The 22,277-nt window shown below is 49.9% G+C and overlaps 1 protein-coding gene across 2 annotated transcripts in view; it reads left to right on the forward strand.

Annotated features, from left to right (window-relative positions):
* Positions 1-22,277, forward strand: part of CAPZB (capping actin protein of muscle Z-line subunit beta) — a 133,598-nt gene that overhangs the window by 83,548 nt on the left and 27,773 nt on the right. For both annotated transcript variants that reach the window (XM_036256267.1, XM_036256268.1), the window contains exons 3-4: positions 6,621-6,742; positions 12,377-12,490. In XM_036256267.1, coding sequence (XP_036112160.1) covers positions 6,621-6,742; positions 12,377-12,490 — 236 coding nt within the window. The remainder of the gene's footprint in view (positions 1-6,620; positions 6,743-12,376; positions 12,491-22,277) is intronic.

Raw genomic sequence — 22,277 nt, forward strand, 5'->3', positions numbered from 1 at the left:
TGGACTGGTCTGGCTTGTGTGCTTTTTAAAAGGTTCGTCTCAAGTTTCTTTTCTGGTTGAAAAATTTTTTTCAGCATTAATAACTAATGGAGAAGGGAAGAGGCAAAGTAGAACCATATGGCGGCACAAACACGAACCTCACTTGTGGCCGGAAGCATCTGATTTGTATCTCTTTTCATGTGATCAGCTGTTGGGCTAGATAGTAGAAAAGTATTCAGTTTGGGGGCAAAAGCAAGATGTGATTTTTTTTTTTTTTTTTTAAACCAAGCTGTACTGTGTCTGTCTCACATGTCCTTTCTTAGACATTGGCTAGTAGCTCTGTGACTGGGGCAAGTTATTTCTCGAAGGCCCTGCTTCCCCTTCTTTAAAGCAGGAGTGGTAACCGGAGCTGTGTATATGGCTGTTTTGAGGGCAGAAGGAGGGATGCAGGTAGAGTTTATAGTACCACAGTGCCTGGCCTGCCGTTGGCTCTTCACCCTCCTCATCTCTGTCCTCTTTATTACTAAGGTGTCACTCGAGGCCTGGCTAATAGCATTCTGACTTCTTCCTTAATTCTGGGATTTTTCTCTCTCTGCCCAAGTTCACATTATTTCCCTTTCCTTCTGTCTTTCCAGTGGCCCCCTGGGCTCCAGGGAGCCAGGTAAGGGTGTCCGTGAGGAAGGGCATGGTGGATCCTACTCCCTGGAATTCCGTGGCAGTGGAGAAGTGGATGGAGCCCTGAACCCCACCACCAGCCCCGACAGTAGAAACACTATCTTGACCCATGCAGTGTTGTTTATTATTCCATGTCACTCGGACTGAAGTTTAAATCTCCCCAACAGCCTGGATTGGTCTGACACTTTTGGTGTTAACTGAACACTCCTTACAAAGGTTGTTAAGCACTTCAGATGAGCAGTTTAGACAGAAACCATTCATCCTGGGGTGTTGGCACCAACCACGTGTCCTTGCTAGAGGCCTTCCTTGGTTTGGGAGGCAGCAGAGCCCATGACATAAGCACCCCAGAGTGAACTCTCGGCTTTGTTTGGGCTTGTCCTTTTTAAAAAAATTTTTTTCTTTATTGATTTTTTTTTTTTTTAGAGAGAGGAAGGGAGAGGGAGAGAGAGATAGAAACATCAAGGAGAGAGAGAGAGAAACATCGATGAGAGAGAATTGGCCACCTCCTGCATGCCCCCTACTGGGGTTCGGGCCTACAACCTGGGCATGTGCCCTGACCTGGAATCGAACTGGCAACCTCTTGGTCCATGGGTTGATGCTCAACCACTGAGCCACACCAGCTGGGCTAAATTGCTGTGCATACTCATCATTCATGAGACTTGATGTGATTCCTTCCACTGTTCTAAGCACTTGACATGCCCAGGAGGCAGGGGTAGGGTTGGGAATGAGTGTAGGGGACCCAGAAGGCAGGGTCATTCAGTAATTGACTAGATGACAGAAGTAAACTGCTTTTATTCTGGGTCCATAATGTGACCTCGGATCACAAGATGAATACTCACTTCCTCTGAAGTCTGCAGAACATACTGGAGCACCACTTGCTGTGCATGTTGCTGGGCTGAGTCAAAGAGTCTCTGCCTCTGGAGAAGGTTAAATAGTGAGGAAGGAGTAGAATGATAGCTGATGACATCGTCAGAGCAGCCATCCCCAGAGCATTTGGGGTTCAGGTGACATCAGTGTTATTGCAGGAAATCCAAAGAATATGACATCTTGATAAAGAAATTAGAGTTTGGGCTGGGCCCTAACGGGTGGTAGGATTTGAGAGAGGGGTGGGTGATAGGGTGCCAGATTTAGCAACTAAAAATATATGTTCTGCCCTGGCCAGTTTGGGTCAGCAGTTAGAGTATCAGCCCGCGGACCAGAGAGTCCTGGGTTCAATTCCTGTTAAGGGCGTGTACCTCGGTTGCAGTTTGTCCCCGACCCCAGTTGAGGTCGTGCAGGTGGCAACCAGTCAGTGTGTCTCTCTCACATCAATGTTTCTCTCTCTTCCTCCCTCTCTCCCTCCCATTCGATCTGAAAATAAATGCAAAAAAAAAAAAAAATGTTCTCAGGTGAGGATTAAAAAATATAAATATAAATAAATATATATATATTCCGTGAAACATTTGAGACATACTTACATTAAATGTTATTCATTGTATATCTGAAATTAAAACATAACTGGTCAATCCATTATTTTATTCATCAACCCTAAATGGAGAGTATTTTTAGTGGAAGGAGGAATGTGCAAATGAATGCTCTGGGAGCAGTGTAGTTGTCTGAGAGGTTCAGGCAGAAGTGGAGGGGTGAGGCGGGAGGAGGGGTGAGATGGGCTGGAAGTGTGATCGCTGGGTGCCAGGTCATGACTAATGCACCTTTGGGCAGCTGCCTGGTGCACAAATCTGTAAACCCCTCGTGTAGTCCATACTTTGTATTCTATATGACAGCAGTAAGATTATTCCTCCAGAGCTTTTTTATCTTTGACCAGAGAAACGGCTGAAATGGAGGAAATAGAATACAAAAATATGGCCCACCTTCAGAGTTTCTCTAAAAGTCGAAAATTGGACCTGCTTGGATGAAGAATCAGTCAGCCATATCGTATCCCAGGTGCTTTGCAGGGTAGGGCAAATTCTACGCATTCATGAGTTGTGTGTGTGTGTGTTTCTGTGCACTACCGTAATTTTTTGAACGACAGTTCAGATGTATGTTTTTTGGAATTTGATTGGAACCTGGGCATGAACTTTGAAAAGCCCAGTGACAGATCTTCAAGGGTGGCTGGATCTAGTACCTCAGGTAATATCTCAGGGGGTCCCCATTGCTCAGAAGCTCAGGCCGGTGCTCTCCTGTGGCCGGCTGTGGCCCAGGATCCTCAGCCCCCATCCCAGCTTCCCTGGCAGGGAGAAGGAAAGCCATGCACCTTCCCACAGGCCCAGGCTGTGTAGGCTGCTGCCCCCTGATGGCCCGTGGCTGGTGGTGGAGTGGAGACCAGCCTTGTCCAAACATGGAACGAGGAGCTCTGTGACTAGAAGAGGAAAGGCAGCTGAGCAGGTGACAGGTGTGGCTATTGGTGACAGCTGGTGTCACAAATCAACTCCTTGCACTGCCGCCTTAGTCAGCTTTGTCTGCTTTGAAGGACAGAGGGACAGAGTGGGAGGCGTGGGATCCCTTCCGGCCCTTGACGCTGATCTGATCTACTTGAACACGTGGGACAGGCTGGACCCCATTTTCTAGACCAATGGCTGACACATTTGTTTTTTTTATTTCACAGGTGAGAAACTTTAAAAAAAAAAAGAACTAGGTCATTGGGTTGCCCTTCTTTAAAACAAAACCAAAATAAACCTATGGTTTCATAAAATTAAGGACATCTCAAAACCAAAGCTGGGGCATTCTCTGAAAAAGAATGACTACATTTAACCATATGAAGAAATTAATGTCATTTAGACGAGTCTTTACCGGAAGTACTTTCACTGGTGCGGTTCACCTTTGGTGTATTTCGTGGCTGATCAGCTGCAGAGCGCACCCAGGTCTCTTGCTTTTCAGGTTGTCCCTCCAGGTTGTATATTAATAAAATGCCAGGATTTTCATTAAAACTCCAGTTCTTTTTACCTAGAGCTGTGGTACAACATCTCGGTTCATATTTGTGAACCACAAATGCAGTTGGTCATTGGTGTCATCAAAGTTTAGTTCTTTATAATATACTCTTTTCTTAAAGCTGATCGGCGTTTGGGAAGCTCCATGTCATAAAACTCCCCCTTCCCTCCCAAGTCTATTGAGCACTTGCTGTGTGTGGAGCACCGCCGTGGGCACTGGGGATGCCACCACTGACCAGACTGAAGTCCCTGCTCAGTAAAGTCTACATTCTAGTGAGGGAGACAGACAACAAACAGAGAAAAAATATAATTCAGTTCATGTAAGTGCCAGGAAGAAACTTTTCAAATACTTTTGATCTGGGGATTAACCTCTTGGATAGGAGTGAAGTCACACCTGTTTTATACCAAACCCCATTATCTCTAAGCTTTCCTGTGTTGGGGGATGTAGCTTCAAGCACCATGATTGGTGGGACAGGGAAAGCAGGTGGCTCCAGGCAGAACTGGGGTGAAGAAAAACTGGGTCCTCGGGTCCGTTTTTATCCAGCGCCTGAAACAGTGTGATGAATTCAGATGTGATGCAGGCTGGTGTGGCCATCTAAGACTAACAGCAGTAGATGGTGTTGAGTACAGAAGGGGGCAAAGGGGATACATCATGTCAGCTACTAATGCACATGCTTTCCCCTTTGCTGGGTGTACCGAATATAGACGCATTAGCTCACGTGATCCCCCAAATCACAGTAAGTTGGTTTTTATTGTCCCCACTTTACAGGAGAGCAAGTCCAGTCTTAGTAGAGAAGTAAAATGACATACCCAAGGTCATAAGGCCAGTAAGCAGTGGAGTGAGGAAGTCTAACTGTAGAGCCTGTTTGCTTAGTCTCCACCGTAATCCAGGATACATTAGGCCAATAGTATCAGGGCTCCAGCCATTTAGAATGGGCTAGACCAAGATCAGGGCCCAGTAGGTGAGCCAGGGTAATAGCCAACAGAACAAATAATGACGCTTGGGGAAAGGTTGTGATGTGATGGCAGGTGCAGCAGGAGACCAGACCAGTTCCAGATCCCAGCTGCTTTTGGTAGAAGCTGTTAAAATCTCCCTTGCTGTCCAGCTGGTGTGGCTCAGAGGTTGAGCGTCGAACTATGCACCAAGAGGTCACCAGTTTGATTCTCAATCAGGGCACATGCCCAGGTTGTGGGCCCGATCCCCAGTGGGGGGCATGCAGGAGGCAGCCCATCAATGTTCTTGCTCATCAATGTTTCTATCTTTCTCCCTCTCCCTTCCTCTCTCTCTAAAATTGATAAAGGAAAAAAAATTTTTTTAAAGAAATGCAAGAGATCTAATTAAAAAAATTCCTTGCCGTGGCCAAGACTTCCTTCCAGGCTCTGTGGCCATCCATAGCTGAGAGGGGGTGGGGGTGGGGGAGTTATTTGCCACTATAGTGTCCCTTGGTCTTTTCTCTTAGCTGTCTTAAATCAGAGTTATGATCAGAGGGGAGATTTATCTCTACTGCTTGCTTCTTGTGTGGGCCTTGGGCACCTTAATAACTCGGGGCCCCAGTTCCCAAACCTGTAAAATGGGGCTAATTCTTAACTACTTCACAGGATGAGAATGTGCTTAAAGTAGATACTATGCCATGCGTAGAGGGCCTGCCTAGCCTGTTTATGATACACAGTACACACAGTTTAGGAAATGATCGACACCTAAACTAACTTTGAAAATAGCCCAATTTGGGGGGGGGGGGGAATCCCTGTTTTTGTTTGTCTGTTTGTTTGGTGGAGAGGGATCCATGGGTGGATGTTGCATAGAGAAGGGATTCTGAAAATAAGCGGGTTGTCTCCAGGGGTTAGTCTTGCTTATCTCTCTCCGGGGCTGGATGCCATGCTGCTCTGCGAATGAGAAATCAGTCATTTCACCGAGGCCAGAACTGCTGGGAGCTACGAGCAGGGTAGCCGCCTTCTAGTTATGCCAGACTGAAGCGCCGTCGGTAGGGGTTAGCAGAGGTGCCCTGAGAAGCCCCCGGAGGCTGGGCAGTCTCTGCCCCGTCGTTCTGTGGTGGAAGGGTCTTCTGGAGGAACACAGGAACTGCTCCAGCTACCAGCCCTCGGAGCCGCTGTTCTCGGTGTCCTGGCCACATGATTTAATTTTTCCATTTGGAAGGGTTATTGGTGCAGTTGGCAGCCACTTTCCTGGTAAACGATATGGTGGGGCCTTCATAAACCCAGGCCCATGAAACGAGTAAGTCAGCACATTGAAAATACAGTGTGGAAGTGACTCAAGCCTGAAGGAATCCATTTCTGAAAGTGCTGCCATCCCTTCCTGGAATATTTTGGTGGAAATTGATGTTTGAGTTGGGAAGAAGAGGCCAGAGGCCTGGTTACTAGCAGGGCCATGTGTCACATTCAACAGTATTTACCCCGAGATTCAGCCTGCCCACCCCAGGCCTCAGGGCCTGCCTTCTCATTGAGGTGGCCCCTGGCAGGTCCATCTGATATAAACGCACTGACGCCCCAGGCTGTGGGAAGCTGGCGTGACCCTGTCTTTGCAGCAGGTAAAGTTGACTCTACAAGGTAGCCTGGTAATGCTTGGCCAGGGGCCTGGAAAGTATTGGAAACTGCACCCAGCATGGGAGCCTGTGGGAGTTTCTCGGCCATGGACGGCTTGCTCCTCTCAGAGTTCTGTGGATTCCCATATGTTCAACATGTTTACCTTCTTCTCAGGGCTCCAGCTTGTACTTTGCCCACCAGAGACCAATACTGAGCATATACATACTTACATGTACTAGACCACCCTGGCGCCCAGGTAATTAAAGCTGCACACAGATTTGGAAGGAAGGCTGTATTGGAAATCACGCTCTGCTGTAATTCAAGAACAGGTTTCTTTATAGAGGGACACAGTTGGTGTCAGACACATGTGGAAAAGAAAAGAACAGACCCATAATTTTGGCAGGGTACCAAGGGCCAGATGTTAAATATGCTGACCGTGATCTGGCTGCAGTTGCTGTTAGCCAGCCTGGGTCTGATGTTATTTTAACCCCTGTTTCTGCTCTTCTTTCTCTCTGCCAGGTCCCCAGTCTATGTGAAGATCTCCTGTCTTCTGTTGACCAACCACTGAAAATCGCGAGAGACAAGGTGGTGGGAAAGGATTACCTTTTGTGTGACTACAACAGAGACGGGGACTCCTATAGGTGAGCTCCTGCCCCGAGAGTGCAGTAGGCATGCCAGGCCGCGCCCTGGGCGGTCAGTACCACGCCGGGGTGCTCAGACCACTAACCTTTGACAGGCATTTGTCCTTCTGCTAGTCCATCCTCCCTCCCTCCCTCCCATCCATCATTCCATGCAGTCAACCAATAGATGTGGAGTGCCTCTAATGAGCATTAGAGATGCAGCATGAACAAAAGGCCTCTGCCCTGGTGGAGCTTACAGTCTAACAGAGGGATACTGTTACAGAATAATGAGCAGTTTCATTATAATTATGTCCTGCAAAGGGCAAGATACAGGGTGTAGACGTGATAAGGATCCTGAGCCTGTGTGGTTAGGGACATTTGAATGCTGTTTTGTCAAACAAATATGCAATTCTCCTTTCTCTTTTCTGCCACCATACTGAGGGCAATAACTAAGGTGACATAAGTCCCTAACCTGGGCAATCACTGATCTAGAACCAGAGGTGCACCCAGCAGTTGATTACTGCACGGCATGATTCATGCAGCCAGTGCCAAGCTTATTCAGGATTTGAGGGTGGCATAGAAGAGACCATAGTTAAGTCCTGGAGGACTTCCTGAAGGAGGTGATATCTGTGCTAGGTTTTTAAGGTTTCCGCCCTGGCCAGTTTGTCTCAGTGGTTAGAGCATCATCTCGCTGATCAAAGAGTCTCGGGTTCGATTCTTGTCAAGGGCCCGTACCTGGTTGGGGTCATGCAGGAGGCAACCAATCAGTGTGTCTCTCTCACTTCAATGTTTCTGCCTCCCTCCCTCCCTCCCTCCCTCCCTCCCTCCCATTCTATCTGAAAATCAATGGGAAAATACCCTTGGGTGAGGATTAAACAAAAAAGGTTGTCTAGGAGTTCTTTCTATTGACAAAGATTGGGAATCGTAAACCGTCGAGTATTTCTGTGATGGATTGCTATAGCCAGTGCTTTAGAGAATGGTGGAGGAAAGCAGTCTGCTTTAGGTGTATTTGGAGCCCACAGAACCTGGGCTGAGTCTTGAAGCTTCAGCCTAGTGCTCTTTTTGGGGGACAGAGGGTCAGGGCCAGGGTCAGAGAAATGGTACAGGAAAAATTGTCTGGAGCCAGCCAGCCTGGGTCCCAAACCAGCACTGCCCCCTATAGCAATGGGGACTTTGACCAACTTACTTTAAAAAAATTTTTTTTTCTTTATTGATTTTAGAGAGATAGAAACATCGATGAGAGAACATCGATTGGCCTCCTCCTGTGCCCCGATCAGGAATCGAATCAGCGACCTCTTGGTGCATGGGTCAATGCTCAACCACTGAGCCACACTGGCCAGGCTGACCAATTTGCTTTTCATCTCCAGTCTTTAGTTTTCTCACCTAGAAAACAGAAATAATAGTATTTGTTCTTCCAACAGCATACTAAATAACGTCCCTCTGTAAGCACATACTGTGTGTGGCAAGCACTATTATAAGTCACTCTTCAATGGAACTTATATCTTAGTGAAGAAGCCAGATAGTAAGCAAATGCATAAATTATATAAGCTGTGAAAAGTGAAGAAATAAAATAGAAAAAACAAGGGAGAGATAGGATGGGTAGACAGGGAAGGCTCTTCTGTTAGTGGGATGTTTGAAGTGAGATTTAAGGATGACAAGGTTCAGTCCAGCACGGGTCTGGGAGAAGAGCATGCTGGGTGTAATGGCCCTGGGAGAAGCTGACCTGGTCAGGAACAAGCCTGAAGGAAGGCTAGAGTGGGGGAAGGCGGTGAGGGGCCAGTGAGGGTGGGAGATGAGTCAGAAGCGTGGTGGGGAGAGATCGTGCAGGGCTTTGATGGCTAGGGTGAGGGTAATGGAACAGGGTTACTAGAGTAACTAAAAGAAATAACACATTCAAAGTAGTGAGTAGCTCAGAACTTAGTGTAAATTACAAAGATTTAGTGAATACTGACTTCCAAAGAGACTGGACAGTTGTTTTATAGTCATGTCCCTTTTCTAACTTCAAATGGAAGTTAGGCAGATAATGCATTTTGGCCCAATCCAAGCCAGACCAGAGACTAGAGTGGAAATGGTGAATAGTAGTCTACTTTTTTTTGGTTAATCTTCACCCAAGGATATTTTTCCAATGATTTTTAGAAAGAGTTGAAGGGGATGGGGGGGGGGGGGGCGTCGATGTGAGAGAGACACACCGATTGGTTTCCCCCCACACGTGCCTCAGCTGGGTGGGGAATTGAACCTGCAACTCAACTACATGCCCTTGACCAGGAATCAAATCCTCAGCCCTTCGGTCCTGTGGGCTGATGCTCTAACCACTGTGCTGGCAGACTTTGTCGGTGGATGGGGTGTGAAGGGCAGCTGTAGGGCTTTGGGCCTGAGCAGCTGGAAGGTGGGCCACTGTTTATTGAGGTGAGGAAGACTCTTGGGAGTTGCTGGTTTGTGGGCATTTTAAGCTCGAGATGCCCATTAGGTGAAGGTGGAGATGCCCAGTAGGGTGTGGCTAGTCTAGCAGTCTGGGCCGAGAGGGAGATGTAGTTGTGGGTGTCCCCAGCATAGAGGTGCTGAGACAGTCCTGAGGTGGAGCAGGTTTGGCCTTGAGGGCCAGTCACTGTACAGGTTGTGAGCATGGGTCCAGGTTCAGTCCTTCTTGGGAGCCTCCTAGGAAATGGGGAGACCAGCTCTTTGAGAGAAAGGTCCGTGAGGCGCTAAGTGGTCCAACACCCTCACCAAAGGACAGGCAGCCTCACCAGGCACGGGGTTCAGAGGAGACTTCCCGGAAGAGGTGATCCTTGAGCTGAGTCTTGCTTAGTCAAGGTTATTATGTTTCTTTTTTCCACCTGAAAATTCCACCTTGCTGTTTAAGACAGCTGTTCCCCTGTGGAAGGCTGAGGTCATTTCCACAGCCATGCCCAGGCTGGGCTACCCAGGGGATTTGGCACCTGCCTGCCCTCCAGGTCACCCTGCCAGCTCCCACCTTCGTTCCTCAGGCACTGTAGAGTGGCCTGGGGGACTCCAGCCGAAGAGGAGCCCGGGGTGTCGGGACCCAGGACTTTTCTTCCCTTTTCCTCCTCTTGATATAAAACTTCAAGGTCTTCTGATTTTCTCCACACATTTCCATCCTGTTTGATCGTTTGCTTAAATAAGATCCTTATGGTGTGACTGTTGCCAGCAGCACTGTTTGAACCTGTTAGCTGAACAAAAAGCATTCCCTGAGGGAAATGAAAGGCCTGACTGGAAATCTAAGTGTTCCTGTCCATCTGTCTTTTTTCAAATGGCCTCCATTTAAGCTCTTAAATGTGTTCTGAGTGCCCCTTCCACTAAGAATATTCTGGGTAATGTTATGATTTTTCCCCCAGCTACAATTACCCTGGCTCCGAGACTAACGGCTTGAAATGCTGTCGTCTGTGAGCCAGGAGAAATGTGAGTTACAGGCTTCTTGAAAATTCCAGACCCCCAGTCTGCAAGAGAGATGGGCTCTTGTGTCTAATCAGGTCGCCTGGAAATGAAAAAGCCAGTTGGGACGGGTCTTCCTGGCCCACAGGAAGGCAATGGCCGTTTAACTGGGGAAATGAAGGTCAGAGCTGGAGTGTGTGGAGGAGACTCCGCGCGCAGGGGAAGGGGATGCAGATTCTCACTTTCAGTTGTTTCTGCTCCCACTGGCAGTGGAGGTGACTGTGCCCTTCAGCTGCATCTTTGCCTCTGGTTCTGCAGAGAGGCCTTAGCAGAAAAGGCAGAAAGTTACTCCTCCTCTGTTGGTTTGAAGCCCTTACTGCACAGGAACTTGGTGCTCGGTGCTGGGAGTGAGGGAGACAGCATAGGCTCCCCTCGGCGTTCTCGGCAGTCTGGGGCGAGGGAGGTGGGGATGTGGTAGGGAGCGATGGCCCTGTGGCACTGAGGGGGCTGGGGGGGATGGTTACTTCTGCTTCGGGGGTGGTGTACAGGAATTGATTTATTCTTTGAACAACACTTTTTAAAGTGAGCATGTGGTTGAGTGCCAGGCACTGTTCGAGGTGCTGAGGGTTGGTAGAGAGCAAGACAAAGGACTCCCCCTGTTGGAGCTTAGGTTCTAAAGTTGGCTGGCTAAATCTAAATTAATTCAAATTACGTTAAATGAAAATATCTGCCTCTCGAGTGCAGTGGCCACAAGACTCAGTAGCCACATGAAGCTCATGGCTGCCATTTGGGACAGTGTAGATAAGAACATTTCTGCTGGGGTGGAAAGTCCTGCCAGGCGGCACTGTTTGGAGGCTGAGCCCACATGTCTGCTGCCGTCGGAAGGGAGCCGTCTTCCCTGCCGCTGGCATAGGTGCCCGGTAGGGCGCCTGTTACCAAGAAAAAAGAGGTTTGTGCACTGAATTTGTAAAAACGGGTTCAGAAGATGGTGGTACCTTTTTCCCTTAACACCCATTCCCACATTGAGAGAGCCTTTGGAGTCCTCAGTGACGTGAGGCTCATTGTCAGCAGAGAAATGGGAAAGGCAGCGTGGGTTTCTCATAGTGGACACATTGAGGTGTTTATGCCCAAGAGTGTAAAGGGCTTTGTCTGAGTTTCATGTTGTCTTCTCCTTTCCATTTTTCTCACCTTTTTAATTCTGTTTCCTTCTGTGAGCTCCCAGCTCTCTGAACTCCACCTGCAGGATTTAATATGTAGATATTTCCCTTATAACCCTTTCCAGTACCCTGTGTGATTAAATGCTTTCCTGATGTGGCAAAATACATTTTAAAAAATGCAGCAAGTGTTCAGGCTGGCAAAACAGAGACTGGTTCTCGTTGCCTCGCAGTCTTCTCCGGGTATGGCCCTTGGAGTTGGTCGCGTGGGGAGCCTGATCACTCGGCTGGGTCTCTTGCTCACTTCCCTAACGACAGCTCTCTCTCTTTTTTGTAAATCTTCACCCAAGGATATTTTTCCATTGATTTTTAGATAGAGTGGAACGGGGGGAACGGTGAGAGAGAGAGGTTGACATGAGAAAGACAAATCGATTGGTTCCCTCCCACACAACCCCAACCAGGGCAAGGGATCAGACTTGCAACCGAGCTATGTTTCTTTGACTAGGAATCGAACCCGAGACCCTTCAGTCTGAGGGCTGACGCTGTAACTGCTGAGCCAAACTGGCCAGGGCGACCGCTGTCTTTTTAATTCTTAACTGTGTAAGAAGTCTTTGCAGTAAAAGTTTTTCCCAAGCTGCAGCAGGTCAGGGAGAAAGGGGGTAGAGGGGCATCTGTTGAGCAATACAATGGTGAAAACAAAGGAAAATTAGAAAAAGGGTAAGAAAGAAATCACAGTTGCTGAATACTCACTGTAAACCCAGCTCTGGCCCAGGCACTTGGGATATATTTTCTCCATTGCTTCTCACACCAGCCCTCTGGGTAGGAGAGAGCAGTCTCATTTCACAGCAACATCAAGCCACTTGGCAGAAGTACACAGCTGGCGAGAGGCAGAGTGAGAGGGGTTGGTACCCAAGTCTACCTGCTGCTGAGCCCTCGCTCTGCAAACCTCACAGAAGCTGGGTTTGTTGCCAGGGCCTTGGAAAAAAATCTTTGCTGTGGGTAGTAGCTTCTTCTCTGAAATTTTGGACAGCTGGGGCTTAGACTCAAGGGTCATAGGCTGTGTCTCCCCAAAATGATGCATGTTTTTCCCCTTCGCTTTCCCCCCCTCCAGGTCACCATGGAGTAACAAGTATGACCCTCCTTTGGAAGATGGGGCCATGCCTTCTGCTCGGCTGAGAAAGCTGGAGGTGGAAGCCAACAATGCCTTTGACCAGTACCGAGACCTGTGAGTTACTGCTCCCCGCGTGCTGAGTTCTCACGGTTTTGTGAGTCCATCATGAATGAGAATGGGGCAGGCCAGTATGTCTCCCTTGAACCTGTTACCTGGCTCGCCTAGCTAATTAAAATTTTTCATGCCCAGAGCAGGTGCTGGGCACTAGTTTTCTAGCTGGTTCAGTTAGGAGATGACTTGGTGATAGAATGTCGTCATATGCAGACTCACCTGTGCGTTGCTCTGTGTCATGGTTCCTTATAACAGCAGGTACCATTGGGATGGCACCTGGATTGTATGAGGCAGTGCCAGATATTTCCTACCCATCCTCTCAAATCCCCACAAACATGGTGACTATTTTAGTTCCCATTTTTCAGATGAAGAAAGTAAGGCTCAGATAAAGTTGAATTTGTCCAAGGCGGGAGGCAGAGCCAGGAATCAAACCCAAGTTTGTCTATGTCCAAAGGTCCCTCTGTTCTTTACCCTACTGCGTGTCTGACCCAGTTCTTTCCTAGTGCTCAGGGGTCCCTGCTTCCAGACCAATCACCACGGCAGGACCAGTCGAGGTCCTTAGCTCAGTGGGAGCTGACATTTTGCTGACTCCTGAGATGTACCTTGGGAAGTGGTGTTGCTGGCTTCGGTTATGTTCTCACCTCTTCTTCTCCCGCCTCGTGCTGCCTCCCACCACACCACGGAAAAGAGCAGCCCCTTAATCGATCAATTTTGCAAGGAAAAGTTCCAGAGAAGTTATTCTCTGCAATACTTTTTTAATCATCAGAATTTTGTTTTAGGCTAACTTCTATGCTGATAATACAGCAAAACTATAAAATGTGCAATACCACCTTCGTACAAATTCAGTCATCTAGAGAAGGCTTTGCAAACTTGTCCATAAAAGCCCAGATAGTAAGAATGTTAAGCTCTGCAGGCTACATAAATCCTGTTACTTATTCTTTGCTTTGTCTTTTTTTGTTTTATATTACCCTTTAAAGATACAAAAACTCTCTCTTGAGCTTAAGAGGGGGTGGAGTTTGTTCCACAGTGTATAGTTTGCCCACCCTGATCTAGGATGTAGGCAGGAGAAGGAAAGTGAAACAAAGCCTTGGCGTAGCTGCAGCCGGTGCTGTTCCAGAGCACTGCTGGTGTGCCATGGCATGAGAGCTTTAGGCGCCCACTTTGTGGACACTTGGTGTGCCTCTGCTGGTGTGCCACGGCATGAGAGCTTCAGGCCCCCACTGCTGGTGTGCCACGGCATGAGAGCTTCAGGCCCCCACTGCTGGTGTGCCACGGCATGAGAGCTTCAGGCCCCCACTTTGTGGACACTTGGTGTGCCTCTGCTGGTGTGCCACGGCATGAGAGCTTCAGGCCCCCACTGCTGGTGTGCCACGGCATGAGAGCTTCAGGCCCCCACTGCTGGTGTGCCACGGCATGAGAGCTTCAGGCCCCCACTGCTGGTGTGCCACAGCATGAGAGCTTTAGGCGCCCACTTTGTGTACACTTGGTGTGCCACTGCTGGTGTGCCACGGCATGAGAGCTTCAGGCCCCCACTGCTGGTGTGCCACGGCATGAGAGCTTCCGGTCCCCACTGCTGGTGTGCCACGGCAATGAGAGCTTTAGGTGCCCACTTTGTGGACACTTGGTGTGCCACTGCTGGTGTGCCACGGCATGAGAGCTTCAGGCCCCCACTGCTGGTGCATGAGAGCTTCAGGCCCCCACTGCTGGTGTGCCACGGCATGAGAACTTCCGGTCCCCACTGCTGGTGTGCCACGGCATGAGAGCTTTAGGTGCCCACTTTGTGGACACTTGGTGTGCCACTGGTGGTGTGCCATGGCATGAGAGCTTCCGGTCCCCACTGCTGGTGTGCCACGGCATGAGAGCTTCAGGCCCCCACTGCTGGTGTGTCACGGCATGAGAGCTTCAGGCCCCCACTGCTGGTGTGTCACGGCATGAGAGCTTTAGGCCCCCACTTTGTGGACACTTGGACTGTTTCTCCAGTTCACAGCAGATTTGCTGTAACACATTTAATAAACACTTTCTTTTAGAAGTTGGTTCAGGAGGAAAAGTGACATCTCAGTCTGATACACAAACAACCCCACAACATGTAAGCAGATGAATGAAGTTCAGAGGCACAGCCACAAACAAATGGCCCTCAGCGTTTCATCCACAGGCCCTGAATGCACCGCCGTGTAACCTGCTTGTCTGTCACATGCCGGTATTTTCACGTACATCATCTTGACCCTTGCGGGAACCTCTGGGAAGATAGTTTTGTCCTTTTTTTTTAACAGATGAGGAGACTAAGGCCCTGAGAGGCTAAATAACTCCCACTAGGCCCCAGGAAGTAGAGGTAAAAAGCTAGGATTTAAATCACATTTGTCTGAAGTTTCCACAGATTATTGATTTTCACTGTTAAAATCAGTTTCAGTGTTTGAAGAGCTCTCACATCTAGAACTTTCCCTGTTGTAGAACAGCTCCTTCTCCAGTAGTCTGAGAGGTTGACTCGTTGCTATTTCATAGTTTATCTTGTGGTTGTTTTTTACTATCTTCTTTACCCAGCCATTTGGCAAGAAGCCGGTCCAGTTACTAAGAATTTCCAAGTGGAATCAGCTTTACATTATAGCGATGACTGGCTAATGAAATAGCAGTGATGATAACAGCAGTCACCAGCAGTGACTGTGCAAGCGCTGTGTTAACTGCCTCATGATCTTCTTGATCTCGTTCAACTTCCAAACAGCCTGTGAGAGAGAGGATCCTCCCTGATTTACAAATGAGTCGACCGATTCAGAGAGGTGAAGTAACTTGCCCAAGCTCATGCAGCCAGTCATTGGTGGAACCGGGCTACAAAGCTATCCTTATGTGACACCAGGGCCCAGAGTGTATTCATCTACTCGACTGACATCTGAGTGCTTACCTTGAGCCGAGTACTTGCAGATGGCCCTTGGAATCCAAGAATCAGGATGAAGTGGTTCTGGTTTCTTATAGACTTAAATGTTTGGGTTGTGATTTCCTGAATAAGGTGGTGTAGACATGTTGCTTTGTGCTATCCTTTTGGGCCACACCTGGGAAAGAGCCCAGTTTCGTCTTTGACTTTTCCTCCCTCCCATCTTGCTGGTTCATATACATATGCTCCTTGATTTACCCGTATGTCCTGATAAACCTATCATAAGTTGAAAATGTATTTACTACACCTGCCAAACATCACAGCTTGGCCTCGCCTACCTTAAACGTGCTCAGAACACAGTAGCCTGTAGTTGGGCCCTACCTTGAGTTTGATGTCAAGAGCAGTAGCCTTCCTCTTCTCACCAGAAGCAGGAGACACACCGGTGGGAGTTTTGTAGACATGATGGGGTGCAACCGTACAAACAGTATCCCAAAAATGCCAGCACAGCAGTTCACTCTTGAGCAGGGGTGGGAAACATCCATCCCACGGGCCGTACAGTCAATGCCAGCTAACATCACACGCCTCACAAAGGGAAGCAGTTGTAGCCATCACATTCGTGGTGGGTTAATTCAATGACCAAATAAAGCAAGCTAATATTTAACTCGTTAGTTTTGTATGGCCCACTAATGATGTTATAAATATCCAAATAGCCCTTCGCAGAAAAAAGATTCCTCACCCCTGCTCTCGAGTGTCAGTTGTTTATCCTCATGATCACGCGGCTGAGCGGGAACTTACAGCTACTCCCTGTGTTATGAGAGAGTATCATACTGCATATTGCTAGCCTGGGAAAAGTTCACACTTCGAAGTTTGGTTTCTACTGAATGCATACTGCTTTCACAAAATCGGAGAGTCGAAAAATCACAAGTGGGGGACCACCTGTAGTATTATGAACATTTCCCTATTATCATTTAAAAAAAAAAATCTTCAGATCTTAATCTTTACAGTGACTGTGTGGGGTAAGTGGGAGTTATCCCATTTACCAGACGATGAGACCGAGAAGTCCTCGAGGTGGTTCACCTGCCAGAACGCAGCGGAAGCTGGGGTCTACAGCTGGTCTGACCCTGCACAGTGCCTCAGGAGAGGCTGCCCCTTCCTGGGCAAACGTTCACTTTTCGGGTGGAATTTAAGTGTTTCTGTCTGTTTGTTTTGTTTTGTTTTAGAGAGAGAGGGAGGGGGAAAGAGGTAAAAACATCAATGTGAGTGAGAAACATTGATCTGCTGTCTCCTGCATGCCTCCTACTGGGGATCGAGCCCACAACCTGGGCGTGGGAAGAATCAAACCGAGACCTCTCAGTCCTCTGGATGTCGCTCAGTTCACCGAGCCACACTGGCCTGGCTGGCTTTAAAGTTTTAATGACCGTATTTCTGTATACCTTTGAGTATGTCTACACTCTTCCTTTGAGAGTGAGCTGACCCACTGGGGGGATTGAGAGGGGTGACAAGACAGCTTCCTGTACCCACATGGGGGTTTGAACTGGACAAGCCAGACCCTGAGGTTCTGTGACAGTTTGTGAGGGTGGAATCCCAACCTGGAGGATGCTGAACTGTCCCCAGCAGCGTCAGTGTACTGCTTGAGCAGGGAGGAGGAGAGTACAAGGCCTCTGAGTGGCACCCACAGAGGGTGGCAGGGAGGTTGGTCCTCCTGTGTGGCAGCAGCCACAGGCCACTGGAGCAGTGGTGGTTAGAGCTGTCATTGGGAACCCAGAATCACCGCCTTTAAACCCCCGGGTCTTACCAGAGTGCACTGGGAACGCTCTCCTGAGGCCGTATGGGCCGCACATTCCCCAGCTGGACCACACAGGATGAGCCAGACCATTTCTGGGTTGTGAGTTGTTGGTGGTCACGTTGGTGACTGTGGTAGGGCCTGGAGCATGAGCTCTGTTCCCCGTGGTTTTGAAGCAGACGGGAGTCAGCCAGGGGCTGGGAGGCCTGTCTCTGCCTTGAGCAGTACAGGCCAGTGGTGACTGGGTTTTCTAGGGACCAGACTGTTCATGGCTGAGGGACAGTAGTCGTGCTTTCTCGTTATCCTTCGTCCTGGCCCCTCCCCAATAGAGACTCCTTTGTGTCGCCCCAGTGGACAAAGCCGTGGACCTCCGACGTGGATTTGTCTGTCTCCCTTTGTGTTGGCAAGCAGGCTCGGGCAAAGGTCACTCTGAGGGCAGGCTTGCCCCCCAGCTGCACCCCGTGACACCACCTTGAGTCTGTTGGTTTCAGGCACTGAACTGCTGCGTGGGGGCCAGGAAGGTGGCCTGTGTCCGGACCTGGTGAGAGGAGCCTCAGTCAGACCATCTCTGCCCGCGAGCGGGACTGGCACAGCGTCGTCCCCGGAGGTCGGATGAGTGGGGCTGCCCCACTCCAAAGTGGAGCCTGGCCTGCACCCCAGCAGAACTGAGGAATGTGAGGGACAGACCTGTCCCCATGCTGACTGGGTCCCGGCACCCAGGTGGTTCTGAATTCTGGAGCCCTGGTGAATGGCAGGTAGCGCTGGTTTCGGCTTATGCTCTGGCCCCTTGACCTCTCACCCCTCAAATGGCTGAACGCTGCCAGACTCTGGCCACGTTGGGGCTCAGAGTCGTTTTGTGGTGAGCACTGTGCTGTGAGGAGCCATTAGGGGGCTTCTTGTCTTGAGACGGGCCCTGCTCTGACCTGGAAGCCACCTGAACTGAACTCACACAGGAGACTGGTGGTGCTCTCTCCTGCCACCCCACCCCCAACTGAACTTGGGGGACTTCCGTTGTCATCCAGTAACTAGGCAGACAAAGCCTCTTCCAGCACTGGAGCGTGTGTCTGTGTGTACAGGAACAGTGGTGCCGGTCCTGGCTCCCTTTCCTCCCTGCTTCGGTGGGTCCGCTAACCTGGCGTCCTGCTGATTCCTCTTAGGAAGGCGAGGGGAAGGAGACCTCGGTGAGAGTGCAGCGACTTAGAGCTGAAATGTGCAGGCCAGGCCTCCTGCTGAGCTGCGCCCGCTCTTTCCAGGAAGGGGTGCTCGCTGTCCCCCGAGGCTTCTCTCTGCCACAAGCATCCTGAGGGAAAGTCTTGGATCCTGTTCTGCGCTCTGGGCCTTGCTCCTGGATCTGTAAAGGCTTTGACTTTGCAGGGAATTAGAATTAATTGTCAGCACATGGAGTTGGTATGGTTAGGGTGAGGGAGCGGGGCCAGGGAATGATTGGCTAACCCGCCTCGGGCTTGTAGCTCCTCTGGGGATGTGGCACTCCCTGCCCCCCTCCTTGCCTACACACAGCATTTCTCCATTATGGAATAAATGTACCAGCAGTTGGAGCGTGACTCTCCCCGAGGTGGAAAAGAGGCGAGTAGGGGCCCAGGGACATGAGCTGTGTCCTGCATGATCCCTTTGAAGCCCTCCGTTCCTTGTTTACCCTGCTGCTCAGAGCTCTCTGCTGCATACTCACCCCCACCTTCCACTCCCCTCCCACTTTATTGGGTTTTTAAAAAATGTTTATTATTTTTTTCTTTATTGATTTTAGAGAGAGAGGAACAGAGAGGGAGAGAGAGAAACATCGATGAGAGAGAACATCAGTTGGCCACCTCCTGCATGCCCACCACTGGGCACGTGTCCTGACCAGGAATCGAACCGGCAACCTCTTGGTGCATGGGTCAACACTCAACCACTGAGCCACACCAGCTGGACATTTTATTGGGTTGCCATTGTCAGTGGCAGAAAGAGCCCATGGTGCTCACTTTCCCCCAGGAAGAGAACTGTCAAGCAACTGTTAGCACTACCCAGACAACCCTGTTTTTAGATGAAAATAGTCAATTTTCTGAGCACAGCCATCTTTTGCTAGGGCTGGGGCAAGGTCATTATCTACTCTGAAGTCGTCTTGAATTTCATCACTTCTTTACCAAGCCCCAAGATGGTTTCCCACCTCTCATTTATGGCCTGGTTCTGTCTGGGGAGTATCGTTGGCATGCAGCACTGGGGAGGGTTGAGGTAGGGCACACTCTTGGGTGGCCGGCTCATGGAATCACTTCTTTCTCGGCAGAGTTGACTCTGCCTAAGCCTAGTAGCTCATCAGTTATAGAACCTCATCACTTGACCTGAATGATTCTTCTTTCTTGAGAGAGACGTGGCCATGGGCTCTTGGTGTAGGATAGCACTTGAAGCTGCCAGAGAAACATCTCGCTTGTGGTGTGAGGAACCAGCCAGCTGCCATGAACCCCAAGATCAGAGCTTTGCTTTTTCAGGTTCCCAGAGAAGATGGGAACCTTCACTGCTACGGCTTTCGCGCTGCGTCTCACCGTTGCCTCTGTCAGCCCGGGTTCTGCCGAGACCAGATGTTCTAACCGAAGGGGCTGGCACTGCTTTCTTCCAAAGATGATTACTCCCATCTGTGCCAGACATCTTGCCCCGTGCTCTGCGATCCTGGCTCTTGGCTTGCAGCAGATAATACCTTCAAACATGCGGTTGCAATTTATTGGCCTTATAAGTTAATTTTAGTGGGTGTGCAATTGATTGAAATCAAAGCTTAATGAAGGCCAGAGTCTGGGGGGATGGGGGGAGCATGACGGGAAGGCATATTGTGTTCTTGCTTTAGGTCTGAGATAATCTTCAAAAGCTTTAATTAGCTTTTCTAATCAACCCTCTTGTCTGAAAGAAGTTTACAGAATGAGACAAGGCTGGCACCCCATGGCAGTCCCAGAAGCCCCAGAGCCTCCCTAGAAGCAGCTGGGTACTTATAGCTGGGCCTTGCCCTGGCCCTCTGCCTCCTCCCCCTTTCCTGCGGCCACGTTAGAATTATGGTCGTTTCTGTTCTTTCCTTCCATTCTCCATACTTGTGTCATTTGACATTTGAGCAGCACTGGCCCAGGAGGGGCAGGGCATCCATGTTTGTGTGTGAAAAGAGTTCATCACCTTGGTTTCCCGGGTTCCTGAAACTCCTTGTTCCCGGCGGCCTCCCCAGACCTTGGACCTGGGGAATTTCATTGTTTCAGTTCTGATGGGATGTAGAGAAGGCAGCGCAAGACCTTCCAAAGAAAAGTAAGTCGCAGAAGTCTGGGAAGCAGGTAACCGATGGTGGGTGGGGGTGCACAGGTGGGAGGCGCAGACACTGCCCTGGAAGGCTCTGGCGCTCACACGGTGTCCAGGCCGCAGTGCAGAGTGGGGAGGGTTTGGACTTGGGAAGAAACTGGGCCTTGATTCTCTGTTCTGCTTTTACTCACTGAATGACTGGGGGCGAGTAAGTCAACCTTCTGAGCCTGTTTCCTTGTCCGCTTCGGAGGTGCCACTGCCCGTCTTAGGGTCTGAGGGGCCATCCGCCAAGGTGCTCTTCCTGAGGCTCCCCGTGGTGCCAACTCCTCCTGTCCGCTCGGCGACCTTCAAGCTGCCAGTAAAACACATGATCCTCATTTTGCAGCAGTTGTCTTTTCTTTTCATACTCTTTTAATTTCATTTTTCAGTTACAGTTTATATTCAGTATTATTTTGTAGTAGTTTCAGGTGTACAGCATTGCAAAAGTTACCTTATGGCTATCTTAACATTCTGCACATCTTGTACCGTGTATGTGGGGTCGATGGGTGCGGACGGGGTAAGAGCAGGCTGTGTGTGTTGCCGGCAACATTAGAAGGTGGGTTCTGGTCGGGGCTCTGCCACCCGCCCACCGTGAGACCTCAAGTAGAACTCTTGAAAGTGGAGGAAAGTAGTTCCCATCTGTGGTGAAAGGAGAGAGAGCTTAGGATCACTTCGCAAATATCACAGAACCTGCCATACTCTGAGTACTTGGAATCTTCCATCTGTTTCCTTGGGACTCCCCCACCCCACCCCACCCCCAGGTGCCTTTTCCTTTGGCTGCTTCTGCCCTGTCTTGTTTCACTGCAGTAACTCTCAGCCAGGAGAAAACACTGTGCTGAGTCGCCCTGGTGAATCTCTGAACCTCGGGTGGGCTCAGGGAACCCCGGCTCAGCTGGGGGTGGGGGGCATGCTTTGAGCAGTGGTATTTGCTGGGACAGAGACCAGAGGTGGTTCCCATCGTGTGGTCGGGTTGTGTGCATAGGACATGAATGGAGGTGGTTCCCATCGTGTGGACGGGTGGTGTGCGTAGGACATGAATGGAGGTGGTTCCCATCGTGTGGGCGGGTGGTGTGCGTAGGACATGAATGGAGGTGGTTCCCATCGTGTGGGCGGGTGGTGTGCGTAGGACATCAATGCTGGGGAGAGACCCACAGGCACTTGTCAGGCCTGGGCTTTGGGTGTCGTTCTCAGTGCATGGGAAGGGTCTGCAGGGTCCCAGGAGTACCTAGGACAGCTCTGATGTACACCCTAAGAAATTCCTCCATAAGCAGTCTGGAGGCTGGATTGGAGAGGCCAGGAGTGGGAGGGCCCTGCCTCAGACTCCCTTAGTCTGGCTACATAACCACTCACCCTGTTCTGTCTGAGATCGCAGGTTAAGATTCCCTAGTGCTTCCTGAGGCACTGCCAGAAACAGCCAGGCAGGAGTACCTTCGGTCTCTACCCGCGGAGCCCACTGGGAAGCAGGCGGGAGCTCTGGGCAGAGCATGAGGTCATGGGAGAACTCTGGGCAGAGCATGAGGTCAAGAGAACTCTGGAAATGGATGACACCTGACCACTTGGTTTGGCGAGTTTACCCTCCCTCCCTGGCCCTCAGATTGGCCTCAGTGGCTCACGATGCACAGACTCTGCCCGTCGCCCAGAGGTGTAGGACCTCTTCCCAGACTCAGAGGGCTCCAGGAGGCTCCTCTGATGGGCACCGCTTGCTGCACATCTTAGGCTCCAGGGGCAGTGGGGTAAAGACGCAAGTGCTGTCTGGCTTTCGGATTGTTGGCAGTGTAATTAGTATTTAGGTTTGCAAGTGTACTGTTTGTTTCTTCAGCCATTTGCCTCTGAGAACCCTG

This window comes from Molossus molossus, unplaced genomic scaffold, assembly GCF_014108415.1.
Source record: "Molossus molossus isolate mMolMol1 unplaced genomic scaffold, mMolMol1.p scaffold_m16_p_12, whole genome shotgun sequence".
NCBI lineage: Eukaryota > Metazoa > Chordata > Mammalia > Chiroptera > Molossidae > Molossus > Molossus molossus.